The sequence below is a fragment of the Pectinophora gossypiella genome, chromosome 24 (genome assembly GCF_024362695.1).
Source record: "Pectinophora gossypiella chromosome 24, ilPecGoss1.1, whole genome shotgun sequence".
Classification (NCBI taxonomy): domain Eukaryota; kingdom Metazoa; phylum Arthropoda; class Insecta; order Lepidoptera; family Gelechiidae; genus Pectinophora; species Pectinophora gossypiella.
The window spans coordinates 8,614,079-8,628,098 of record NC_065427.1 but is presented as its reverse complement, the minus strand read 5'-3'; the positions used below and the strand labels follow the sequence as shown (position 1 = coordinate 8,628,098).

Below are 14,020 nucleotides of genomic sequence, written 5' to 3'. Positions count from 1 at the left end.
GACCTATCACGTTGATCTAACAGAAAGCTCGGTAACGTGTGGGTACTTAGTTCATCTTGCGATGGATGGACCTCTGACTACCCAAATTAAAAGATTATGTCATTTGAAAAGTGTCAAAGACTTAACGTCGTAAGAAAAAAACAATGAACTAAGAGTCTCAAATTTTGCATGGGGGTACCTTTTAGGACGTAGGTGCTCATTAGGACGGGATTTTGCAAAATTCGACCCCTAGGAGGACAAAAAGCGGTGGAAACTCTGTATGAAACTTGTATAGTTTTAATAGCTTTCACACGAACGAAGTCGGGGGTTGCAGTTAGTAAGTACCCTATATACGGCCCACTGCTGGGCACAGGCCTACCCTCGATCAACCGGAGGAGTATGAAGCTCCACCACGCTGCTCCACTTTGGGTTCGTTATAAATTCCCTTCTAACACACCCCGGACTCTTCATACAAAAACCCTCGTTTTACTCAGACACTACACATTGACGTTATCATTAGCGCATCTGTGTGTGTGACCTCTGACGCCCATACCATTGGAGACTAAAGTAATAAGGGGTGTGAGGTAAACCTAGCTCAGCTGGTGGGGAGCGGAAAGTTGCCATTCTGTACGTGGTATGATTCCTTATCCTATGCTTTTAGGCAACCTAACGAACCTGAAGACGCGGTCCATCATCCCGGTAGACCTGAACGCCATCATGTGCTGGAACGCTGAACTCCTGGCGGACTTCCACCGGAGACTGAACAATGTCGAGCAAGCCGAGTACTACAGGAATGTGCACGCGCGCTTCATGGACGCCATAGACCAGGTAAAGTCCAGATAAACTCACGCCTATGTCCCACCGGGGTAAGACTATGGAATTCCATTTGCTTCGATCCTGACAACGACCCCCTTGGACCAGTGGTTGAACGTTGGGCTCACGATCCGGAGGTCCTGGGTTCGATTCCCGGTGGGGACATATCACAAAAATTACTTTGTGGTCTCTAGTTTGGTTAGGGCATTACAGGCTCATCACCTGATTGTCCGAAAGTAAGATGATCCGTGATTCAGAAGGCACGTTAAGCCGTTGGTCCCGGTAACTACTTAAGTAGTCAATACATGAGCCATGTCAGGGGCCTTTGGCGGCTCAATAGTAACCCTGACACCAGGGTTGATGAGGTTGGTACTCCGCCTCACAACCCACACAATAGAAGAAGAAGATCCTGACATACTTATCTTGCTTCCTCCACATTAATCAATCGCTTCACACACGCACGCCGGTTCAGAGTAAATCGTACTAAACCTTTTCTAAGGACATCTCCAATTCTGTCAACGTACGTCCTTCTAGGTCTTCCTCTGCCAGCCCTCCAACCAAGCTTCGCTTTATATACTGCTTTCGTAATCCTATTATCTTTCATCCGCTCTACGTGTCTAAACCAATATAACATTCTCTTATCAATCTTAGTCACTATATCGTCTTTTACACCACATCTCTCTGTTATCACACAGAGAGTATAATAAGAGATAAGGGAAAAAGAGTTTGCTTTCAAAATAACGCGAAAACACTTACATTAAAGTGTACTTTGTCTTGATTTATACTAACGCACTCTAACTACCCCGCAGGTCTTATGGCATGAAGACGTGGGTGTCTGGCTGGACTACAGTCTGGAGTCCAGTAGGCGGCGAGACTATTTCTACCCCTCCAACGTGGCCCCCTTGTGGACTGGCGCCTATGATCGAGCCAAGAAAGACTACTATGTTCCCAGAGTCATCAATTATTTGGATAAGGTTAAGGTGAGTTTAAATGTATTTGTCGGCGAGAAAAACTTCGATAGCGCGTTTCAGGACCGCATTATTGAATGGTGGCGCCATCTGTTGCGTACAGGCGGAACCAGCTGGTCAACTAGTTGGGTCCACCACATCTATATTTTATAGGATATTAGTGACATTGTATATTAATAGCTCGGTTCGCTCGGCTCTCGGGATATTAGTAGCTCGGTGGCGCAGCGGTAAACGCGCTCGGTCTGCGATTGTTGAAGTTAAGCAACTTTCGCAAAGGCCGGTCATAGGATGGGTAACCAAAAAAAAAAGTTTTCATCTCGAGCTCCTCCGTGCTTCCCGCGCACTGCGCACTTCGCGTGCAGCCGTTGGTCCCGGCTGCATTAGCAGTCGTTAATAACCATCAATCCGCACTGGGCCCGCGTGATGATTTAAGGCCCGATCTCCCTATCCATCCATAGAGAAGGCACGTGCCCCAGCAGTTGGGACGTTAATGGGCTGATGATGATGATTGACATCGTAACGAATACTTAAAATTATCAAGGGTATATCAAGTAGAATCATCCCCCTCAGTATTCGATCGATGTCACTATTTTCCTGTATGTCGTATAATAATACAGGGTGTTAGTGACATCGTAACGAATACTGAGAGGGATGATTCAGACCATGATTCTGAATTAATATCAAGTGGAATTTTCCGTCGCAAAATTCATGTTATTTTTTTAGTTTTTTTTTAATTATTTTCAATTCTATACTTTTGCTATGGAAAATTCTACTTGATATTAACTCAGAATAATCAGCTGAATCATCCCTCTCAGTATTCGTTACGATGTCACTTACACCCCATACAAGAACATACAGTAGCCATACAAGTAGGTATGGGTGTTAGTGACACTGTAACGAATACTGAAGGGGATGATTCAGACCGTGATTCTGAGTCGATATCAAGTGGAATTTCCTGTCGGAGAAGTCATAAAAATCTTAGAGCTTATTCAAATTATTTTCCGTTCCATACTTTTGCGACGGAAAATTCCACTTGATATCAACTCAGAATTATGACCTGAATCATCCCTCAAAGTTTTCGTTGCGATGTCACTAACACCCTGTATATAATTATGAAGGACTTCCCAGGCTACGTTCATCAAAAACAATATAGATGACGCTATAAAGATATTTTCGTTTAAGTTTCTTAATTCATTGATAACAGACACATTATGCATCTTTTATCTTTGTTTTTGGATATAAATTATGATCCATTTTAATACAACAGGCACAATTACATCGACCCATTGTAATTCTTATCAAAATAATGAGAGGCAATATAGGTATCAACATAATTCTATACTTAATGTGATCCAAATAAGGCAACCATTTCTAAGATTAAAGATTAACAGTGTTACTACAAAACACAAACTAAAAATAAACTAAGTTTGAAATAGTATTTCGCGCCACGAAACATCATCAGCCCACGGGCCTTCCCTATGGATGGATAGGGAGATCGGGCCTTAAACCATCACGCGGGCCCAGTGCGGATTGATGGTTATTAACGACTGCTAATGCAGCCGGGACCAACGGCTTAACGTGCCTTCCGAAGCACGGAGAAGCTCGAGATGAAAACTTTTTTTTGTGGTCACCCATCCTATGACCGGCCTTTGCGAAAGTTGCTTAACTTCAACAATCGCAGACCGAGCGCGTTTACCGCTGCGGCACCGAGCTCAACAACGCACCTTGTAAATTATCGTTAATTTTATGCTATTAAAGGTGGATATATTCGAGGGCGGTATACCAACGACGTTCGAGCATTCCGGCGAACAGTGGGACTACCCTAACGCATGGCCGCCATTGCAGTACATTGTGGTCACAGGCCTAGCGGAGAGCGGGGTGACTGAGGCCATGAAACTAGCGAGCGACATGGCGACCAAGTGGGTACGCAGCAACTTCGAAGTTTGGAAGAAGAAAACTGCCATGTTGGAGAAGGTAAGTTTCATCATCCACTGAAAATAGTTATCAAATACATAACCCTCCTTTTCGCTTCGCAGCAGTTGGGTAAAAAATAGTTTATTTACAAAAAATACAAAAAAAAACTTAGTCACTATTAACCAACCGTGTTACCAAAACTGTTGTGTAATATTTTATCAAAATTAATTCTCTTATTAAAGTTTATCCAATCATCATCCCCCTGGCATTATCCCGTTGTTCACAGGGTCCGCTTACCTAACCTGAAGATTTGACAGGTCCGGTTTTTCATAGAAGCGACTGCCTGTCTGACATTCCAACCCGCGAAGGGATGTCGCCAGCTCGTTGACAGTCTATTTCCATAGAGAATTAGGTAAAATTGCAGTGGTCACCCACTGATTGATGATGATTCCGTGCTTCGGAGGGCACGTTAAGCCGTTAATCCCGGCTATTAGCCGTAAAAACACCTCCACCAACCCGCAGTGGAGCAGCGTGGTGGAGTATGCTCCATACCCCCTCCGGTTGATTGAGGGGAGGCCTGTGCCCAGCAGTGGGACGTATATAGGCAGTTTATGTTATGTATGCAGTGGTCACCCATGACCCAACCTGTCACCCAGGATCCGCCCATGCTCTTCTTGCGATGGATGTACCTCTGACTACCCCAATTAGGATATAGTCGTGAGCTTAATAATATGTTATGTCTATCACTCCACAGTACGACGCGACAATCTTCGGTGGGATTGGCGGTGGTGGAGAATACGTCCTGCAGACTGGCTTCGGATGGACCAATGGAGTTGTCATGGCTCTCCTCAACACATACGGAGGTCAGTGGAGTTCGTTATTGGTGGAGGTTTTCTTGTGGACTACTTTGGGTATACCGGGTGTTAGTGACATCGTAACGAAAACATTTGGGGAATGATTCAGACCATGATTCTGTGTTGATGTCAAGTGGAATTTCCCGTCGGAAAATTCATGAACATTTTAGTGTTTTTTCTTCTTCTACTGTGTGGGCTGTGAGGTTGGGTTGAGGAGCTCGGTGGCACAGCGGTAAACGCGCTCGGTCTGCGATTTTTGAAGTTTAGCAACTTTCGAAAGGCCGGTCATAGGATGGGTGACCACAAAAAAAAGTTTTCATCTCGAGCTCCTCCCGTGTTTCGGAAGGCACGTTAAGCCACCGAATGGTACACTTACGCCGTCTATTGTAGCCGAAACGTATATAGCTAGGGTTTTCGTCAATAATGACACCAAACAATCGTTTTTAGTACAATCATGTAGACGTTCTTTATTTTTTTCGTTACAGTATCACTAACACCCTGTATAAAATTTTAAAGTATCCATGATGCGACAAAAAATTGCGAAAACTTTCTTTGAGACACAAGTGACTTATCAGCCCTAGTTTGAGAACGTCAAATGTTTGTACCTACCTTACTTAACCTGCTTTAACCTACCTACTTACTTAATTCTTGTTTTTTATAATTGTAAAAGGGTAAATAACTTAGCCACTATTAGGTGGAGACTTGTAATTAGCCTTAGTTATTGTTTGGTTATTATGTTAGAAAATGTATATGGCCGTAAGTCTTCCTCAAAATAAATAAATAAATAAAATAAGACTTCGGAATAAATAATACTTGGTAGCTTTCAAACATTTATATGCAACTAAACTTTTAACACGCCATAATCATGTTGGTTAATACATTCTACATCATCTATTTAAGAGCCACGCTCTGTCGGTGCAGCATTTTCCATGCTTCTTTTTTAGGGAAAAATAGGGCAGTGGTTTCCCTCTTGCCTTCCGCCCCGCAGTACTCCGTCTGACGCGAGTGGGATGGCGCCCAGAGTAGTCTATTACAAAGCCATACTAGGTGTTAAATAATGTAAAATAATAATGTGTTTGACAGTAGGCTGAATAGGCCGTTCCTTTGCCTTATTTTGTGACATGTGAATAAAAAAATAATAAAAAAAAAATATGGCTGGTTTTTCAACAACAATGGTGTGTTTTCTTTTAATTTGCTTCGAATTAATTTAACTACAATCTAAAACGATAGACGATCAACCCCAAACGACAACACTAGGACTCCTGTCCTCCGCCTCTGAATAGTACTGCCAGTTACTGCTGCCCTCTGTCAGGTTAATACATTATGGTATATAATATTAATCAATGTAAATCGAATAAAAATTTTTGGAAATTCATTCATTGCTATCATTTGTTGCAGCTTTCATGAGCTTTTATACTAATATTATGTTTTTTTTTCCTTTCATTCACCGGACCAGTGGGTCAGATGGGTATGTCATTCATACATACATTTTATTTGTGTTGTATACCTACATATAACCTTTTTTATACTTGTCATTGTTTTACTCTTTCACACGACAAGTATACAAACAGATTATACTGGTGCTAATTCCTGTAAATACCACCTAATTTTATTTTAAGTTTATCTGTCATTTTCTTATCCGCCGAAAAGGAAAGGGACGGGTAATCGACAAGCATAAAATTTATGGAACACACGTCAATTTTAAGCACAAATCTAAAACAACCGTCTAAAAATTTTACATTGGCCAATAACCCGACAGAATTAAGTTGACAGCACACGTTGAACGGTTTGCATACCAGCGAGATACCTTTTGATTTGCCCGGGTTATTCATTCATTTACTCATTCTTCCTAAAATTAACAGCTGTCAATCATCCGTCCCTTTCCTTTTCGGCGGATACGAAAATGACAGGTATAACTTAAAGTAAAATTAGGAGGTGTCTGCAGGAACCGGAGCCATTGTATAACTATTCCTGTGATATATTCGATGTAGTGTGAGTATCCATTCCATTACATGTTTTGTTGTATGTATGAATTTATTTTTATTGAGAGACTTTCCAGGCTACTTTCCCCAAAAAACAACAAATGGCGCTGTTCAGATTTAACTTTATAATTACCTACTTTCTCATTGCTCGGGTTACGCGATTATTCAAAAATATAATCTAATGGCAGAAGCATAGGTATATAAAACTAAATGTCGCGTGGTTCGCTCGCTGCAAGCAGCTCGCGTGTCCTGTATTAGTTCGAAATTTTGTATGGCTGCCATCTTGTTTTTCCGCCATTTTGTTTTTTTTACTGGCAATTGGATTCGACCAAGATGTTAATAGGTCTCATGAAAACCAAAAAAATAATTGTTGCTTGATATTTCATTGTCATTGATACCCAAAAACAAAGATAAAAGATGCATAAGTCTGTTACCCATGAAATTAGAAGGTTAAACGAAGGCAAATCTGTACAGCGCCATCTATATTCTTTCGTGGAACGTAGCCTGGAAATTCCCTCATTATACCGTAACATATTATACTTCAATAATTATACTTATCTAGTGCGTGCGTATATGTTTATGTTTTTATGAATGCATGCACTTGCTTATGGTATCGAAATTGACGGTAAAATAATAAATATATACTCGTAATTTTATTTAAATATTTTAAATATTTTTTAATTTAAATACTATTTAATTCTATTTTATTTATTATTAATACTCTGTGTAGAATAGCTTTTTTATTTTTTAATATTTATTGCAAGTCATATGTTCGATGGTTGTGGTAATTTTCACATTTTGATTATTTATAAAACGTGTACTTATTAATTCTCTTTTTTTAGCATCTTTTGCATGTTAATGATGGGCGATTTTAGACTAATGGGTTTTGTAGCTTTTGGTATTTTTATTTAAGTATATTTAAATTATTTTTTTTTGTTTTTTTTTTATAAATTTGACATTTGTCGTCTTGTAGTGAAACTCACGTAAGCGCCATTTTGAAAAATCGCACTCTGGTGTGATTTTAGTCAACAAATAATGGTTTTTGTTTTGTTTTTTTTTAATCCTTTGTCTATTGCGAATCACATTCGAATATGATTTTTCAAAAAGGTGATATCTTGGTTATCTCTACAAAGCGACGAATTGGTCTTCAGTGCTGGGCGAAATACATAGTATTTTACTCTCTTCTAAAATATCCGTTTTTCTTAACTGGAACATGTTTTTTTCTTCTTTTGGATGTTTTTTTTGTAGGTATTATTACCTATCTATACCTATATTACCCTAATTATCGTAGTGTGAAACATTTAAATTCACTTCTTTATTTCCTGTTACTTATATAAATTATTTTAAACTGTAATTGAACTATTAAAGTAAAACACGAAGAGTTTTTAAAGTAAATACTATAATTTATAGTAATTACTTAATGTGGCCCATATTATATAAATAGTTACAAGTTTTTTTTTTTATTTCCTCTTCGCAAGTCGTTGTTCGTGTATTTTAGTGTCAACCTTGAAAAACAGTTTACTGTATTAATATAACATAAGCTCACGACTACATCCCAATTGGGCTAGTCAGAGGTACATCCATCGCAAGATGAACTAAGTACCCACACTTCACCGAGCTTTCTGTACGTGATTACTGTATTAAGTTACAGCTCAACATCTATCACGTAGGTGTAACAGAAAGCTCAGTGAGGTGTGGGTACTTAGTTCATCTTGCGATGGATGTACTCTGACTACAAATGGTGTACTCATCAGCTTATGTTATGTTGTAATATAATCAAATTAAATCCCTGGTTACTAAATTTAGATCTTAGTACTTACCAAAATAGAAAATTAATAATTATGTCACATTTTTTCCATTAAAAATAAGTAGGTATAGATTAAATTTAAATTTTAGCATCAAAATTCTATTTGGCATTGAAAAAGACGCAAACTTTTTGGCATCTCAAAATATTTTCGAAGCAAAGATACAAAGCCCAAGTCTAGAAGCGCCCTGGTCACACTGTGACCGGTGCCGCGTTTCACAGAAAGTATATCGGCAGCGGATGCATTCGGCTCGGCGACAGCGGAGTCCGGGGCGGTGGTCGGAGCGCACGTGGGCGCGAGTGGGGTCATCACGTCACTTCTAGTCGTGCTCGCATCCGTGACTGCTGGAGCACTTGGGTGAGGTATGTTGATGGAGATTTTCTTTTTTTTGTGTAGGGTACACACACGTACAGGGTGTTAGTGACATCGTAACGAAATCTTTGAGGGATGATACTGACCATGATTCTGAGTTGATGTAAAAGTATGGAACGAAAAATAATAAAAAAAAAACAAAAAATCATTAAATCATGAAGCTGAACTGAGGGAGATCCCTCAGTATTCGTTACGATGTCACTTACACCCTGTATACATACATAAAATCACTCCTAAGTCCTATTACTACTTTTAAGAGAGCGTTTTTTCCATAGTCGGGTTTAATTTTTTACGTACATAACATAAGATCAGACCTATTTCCCGTTGCGGTAGGCAAAGACTACGGCCTTCCAACCTGACGTTTTTTAAAACATTCTGGATCTGATCGCGGTGTGGATGCCTAGGCCTAAGTGTAGAGTGACAAGATAAAAAGCGTTTTCTTCTTCCAATACAATACATTTACTAGCTAGCTTAAGTAACATAAATATCCAGGAGAGAGGCATCATAGGCTGTAATACAAGTATTCATATACTTAGTCAGCTATGGTACCTACCTATTTATACCTGTGTCCAAGACTAAGCTATTTTAAGGAAAGAATTGTACCTACTTTTTTGGCAATAAAAAATATTATTATTATTATTACATACATAAACTCACACCTATTTCCTACCGGGGTAAGCAGAGACTATGGAATTCCATTTTCTTCAATTGTTTCATACACACACGCCGGTTCGGAGTAGATCGTATTGAACCTTTTCTAAGGACAATTTCTACTTAAATTATTTAAACTAATCTATATTCTTTTCTTGTTTCAGATATCAATTTTATTGGAATATTGGCGTTACGTCACATATGAGGCCCATAAAAGTAAGACCTTTCCATATATTATGTATAACTAGTAGTTATTTTGTTTACCATAGCATGTAGCACAGTACAAAATTAGTATAAAGCATAATATATACTCCTTAAAACGTAGCCATATTAGAGTGGCATATCTTTCGTCTCTTTCGCACTGGGCGATGTCCTATATCTCTATCCTGCTTTCCTTCTGTACATGCTACGTTTTAAGGGGAATAGTTATTTGAAAATAGTACAACTTTCGTAATCGCGCCAGAAAATATTTTTTAAAAAATTATAATTTATATTGGATGTAACAAAATAAATAGATGTAAACTAATAAATAGGATGTATATTGTAAATCATTAGTCCGTCTATATATTTTCTGTCGCGTTTACGCACTTCCTTTTCCTGATAAAAATGGTAAAGTAGTGACATTTAGTTTAACCTTTAAATGCTTATAGACATAATAGTAGTGAATATATTATTAACTGACATTATTATTTGTAAAATATTATATAACATTCGATATCCCTTACTATTCGACGCTATAAATAAAAGGGACTATTTATTGACCTATTTTAAATAATTTTTATTTCATTTCTCCAAAAATGATAGATACCATTTGTCAATTTATTTAATAAAACTACAATTATTTATTATTTAAAATAGGTCCAAAATTAAGTGACCGAATTATGATATTACTGTTATTAATAATGTTATTAAACATAATACATTCCTTTAAAATGTGATATGACGTAATTTTGCAGTATTTTAAAATTAATATATTTTATTATCAGGGTTTTTATTAATGTATATTTTATGAAACTATATAATCGTAATTCTAAGTTATCCAGGTAAGTAAAATATAATTTAATGAAATTTATTTTATTATATTTAACAATGATTTTATTATTTTATGTTTAATAATTTTAGAACAAAGTTTACTTAAATAAATTTACGTCAAAAGGGAAACAAAACTAAAATTTTAATAATATTGTTGTAAGAAGTTTATTTATTAATTTTACATAGGTACTTAAATAATCCGACCATAAGTACAAAAAAATACTTAAAAGAAAAACTGCGTTGCAGGTAAGTATCGCTGTTAAGCAATTTGTTCTTTGGCAATAAATGTATTTTATTCTTATTCTTAAATACCTGGTGTTAGTATCAGCGTAACGACGCAGCCAATACACACTACACCACACAACAAACAGGCCTGTTCACACTAGCGATTTGTCCGGCGATTTTTCAGCGAAAAATTGCCCTTAACCAATGATTATCGAATTTGTTTTAGAATTCATGTTTGGATCATAAATGACGTGGCAATCTTTTCAACGGAATATTTCTACAAAGTAGTCTTTCTGGAATCATACCTTCTGGCAGCTAGTATGCTAGATAAATCTAGTTCAAACTAGATTTAAATTAAACTGGACACGCAAGTTGGGACGGGATGATTTTCTAGATAGACTAATTTAGTAGACGGTTTGAGCTTATTTTTAGAATGATACTGGTGTTAGCAACTCTGTGCCTATTCTTTCGTTTTTTTTGGTTTGGTTTTCCCCGAAGGGTAAGGCAAAGGGAACTATGCCCATACAGCCATGTCTTATGTAATTTTTTATTAATGATGATTGATGAAATGATGAAAGGTGATGACGATGAATGTTGAAACCTAAGCTCCCACCCTCGGAGCAGACTCCTGCTCCGAACCCCAAACGAATTAACTCAAAAGTCCGCGTAAACTCTCGAGTTATAAAGAGGCTTGTTGGCACGAAGCGAAAATAGATACATTTTGTTTATTGAATATTCCGATATAATAACACTATCGCGAATGTTTTCCGACTAACTTAATGCGATCATTAACCACAAAACACCACTTCGTATTGATTATTTAGATTATTCAATGAAGAAAGCAACCATCCTGTTCCCGCCAAAAAGTCCGACGCATCCTATTATAACTATAACTGTATTGTCACAGGAACTAATGTTGTAACTATACGCGTCCTACACTAAATCCTTATTAGCAGTCCTTATCACGACACAAGGTTTTGACATTGAATGCTAAGAATATGTCTCTGTTTCACTTTAAAGTTTATCACCTACTATACAGGATGTTAGTGACATCGTAACAAATACTGAGGGGGATGATTCAGACCAGGATTCTGAATAAGCGTCTGAGTTAAAATTGGAGATGTCCTTAGAAAAGGTTTAGTACGGTCACGAGTACTAATATGTATACAGTTTGAAACCATGTCACATTAACTTTTTTGACAAATTAAACAGTAAGTCTCATTAAATGTCAAATGTGATAGTGCGACAGGGTTCTAAAGTGGGTACGTGATATTACTCATGACTGTACGATCTACTCCGAACCGACGTGCGTGTATGAAGCGATTGATGAATGTGGAGGAAGCAAGAGAAGTGTGTCAGGATCAAAGCAAATGGAATTCTAGAGTCTCTGCTTACCCCGGTGGGAAATAGGCGTCAGTTTATTAAACAAACGTATAATTCTTTAAACTTGGCATTATTCCACTGTTTCATTAGCACACAGAAGCTAATAAGTTTCATAAGGTGAACGATAACAAGGATTGAAACGATTGTTATCTGCCTCTAAGGAAAATACCGTAGATAACAAAACAAGGTATGCTCAATCCTATAAAAAGCCGCCATTGCTAGCCGTCTAATGACGTAAGTGTTACATGAGTGTTACCATTAAATTGATATCTCCAACATTCCAAGGACTTACATTTTATTATTGAAACTTAAGCGAATTACTGACTATCGTACTTATTTACCGTCACTTGTCATATATTATATAAAATCATTAAAACTGTAAGTAAATCTTTTACTAAAAGATCAAAATTGCCTTGCAAAGTAAATTAAAAACATTAGTCGTGGGGTAATTTTTAATTTTTAAAATGGCAATAGAGGGTAAGATGACGTCAGCGCGGCTAACCTTGAAATGTTAACTGTCACTTTTGAGCATACCAGCGGGCCTAGCACCGTAAGCACGCGAGTCTTTCTCGCCGCGACAGAGATCGTCTGTCTCTTTCCGTGCAGTACTGTGAGAGAGTGACGGGTGACGTATATCGAGGCGAGAAAGAGTCGCGCGCTTACGGTGCTAAGCCCGCTGGTTTTGTTATACCATGGTAGAGATAATACAACTACATATTTTACGTTGTTAGCGTCTTGTGTCTAACATGATAGACGTATAATAATTTATCACTTTGTATCCCGTTGGGTTATGCAGAGACCATGGAATCCTACTTACTACGTTTCCTCCACTCTCATCAAAGACTTCGCTCGCGAAACTTCCACTTGATATCAACTCAGAATCATGGTCTGAATCATCCCCTAATGTTTTCGTTACGATGTCACTAACACCCATACGTGTAAGTGACATTGTACTGAATACTAAGTTGATATCAAGCGGAATATACAGGTTGTGAGAAGCTGCAGTAGTTTTAGGCGGATGAGACGTTCGTTATGTAAAAATTGACGATTCAAAGTGTAACTATGTTACCTACTGAATAAAGATATTTTTGAATTTGAATTTGAATTTGAATACAAAAGTATAGATATACCTGCGCCTGCGAAGCACGGAATCATCTTACTATCGGACAATCAGGTGATTCAAGCTAGCAAAGTCCTTAACAAACAAAGACAGTCGCACAAAGTGATTTTGACAATGTCGACAAGCCCACCAGTGGGATAGGCTCTAGACAGACGGACCGCATTTCAACTGCAATCCAACCGTAAATTGCAGTTCAGGTGCAGTTTGAATGCAATTGACACGACTGCAATAGAACTGCAAACCAAACGGGCAGTCCCATTGCAGTTAAATTGCAGTCGGCGTGCAGTCGTGTTGCACACTAATTTAGCAGTCGGATTACAGTTGAAACGTGGTCCGTCTGTCTAGAGCCATAATGTGGGCCAATTAAAACCGACATCTGACGTATCTAGTGAATCTTCACACATGGCCGCGTTCATACAATACAGATAACAATGCGGCAAGGTCGGTTTACTGTGTTTTTTTTTAAATAAAACACTATTACTTTGTCAAGGTATGAGATGCGGGATGTCGAGGTTGTTATCATAGATAGGTACATACATACATAAAACTCAAGGTCGTAGCGTAACATACACTCACGACAATATCCCAATTGGGGTAGGCAGAGGTACATCCATCGCAAGATGAACTAAATACCCACGCTTCACCAAGCTTTCTGTTAGACCGACGTCTTCTTCTATCGTGTGGGTTGTGAGATGAATTACCAACATTATCAACCCTGGTGTCAGGGTTTTTATTACAAAAGGCCCCGGACATGGCTCATGTAACGACTACTTACTTACATCAGTAAGTAGTAACCGGGACCAACGGCTTAACGTGCCTTCCGAAGCACGGATCGTATTACTTTTTGGACAATCAGGTGATCAGCATGTAATGTCCTAACCAAACTAGGGATCACAAAGTGATTTTTGTGATATGTCCCCAT

General features: G+C 38.2%; 1 protein-coding gene across 5 annotated transcripts in view; it reads left to right on the top strand.

The window, feature by feature from the left end:
• Positions 1 to 14,020, top strand: part of LOC126377850 (trehalase-like) — a 76,730-nt gene that overhangs the window by 47,874 nt on the left and 14,836 nt on the right. For 2 of the 5 annotated variants that reach the window (XM_050025835.1, XM_050025837.1), the window contains exons 10-14: positions 641 to 807; positions 1,602 to 1,772; positions 3,519 to 3,734; positions 4,429 to 4,537; positions 8,537 to 8,672. In XM_050025835.1, coding sequence (XP_049881792.1) covers positions 641 to 807; positions 1,602 to 1,772; positions 3,519 to 3,734; positions 4,429 to 4,537; positions 8,537 to 8,672 — 799 coding nt within the window. Of the gene's footprint in view, positions 1 to 640; positions 808 to 1,601; positions 1,773 to 3,518; positions 3,735 to 4,428; positions 4,538 to 8,536; positions 8,678 to 9,502; positions 9,811 to 14,020 lie in introns of those variants that run through there. The other 3 variants (XM_050025840.1, XM_050025839.1, XM_050025838.1) reach the window with 3 other exon arrangements.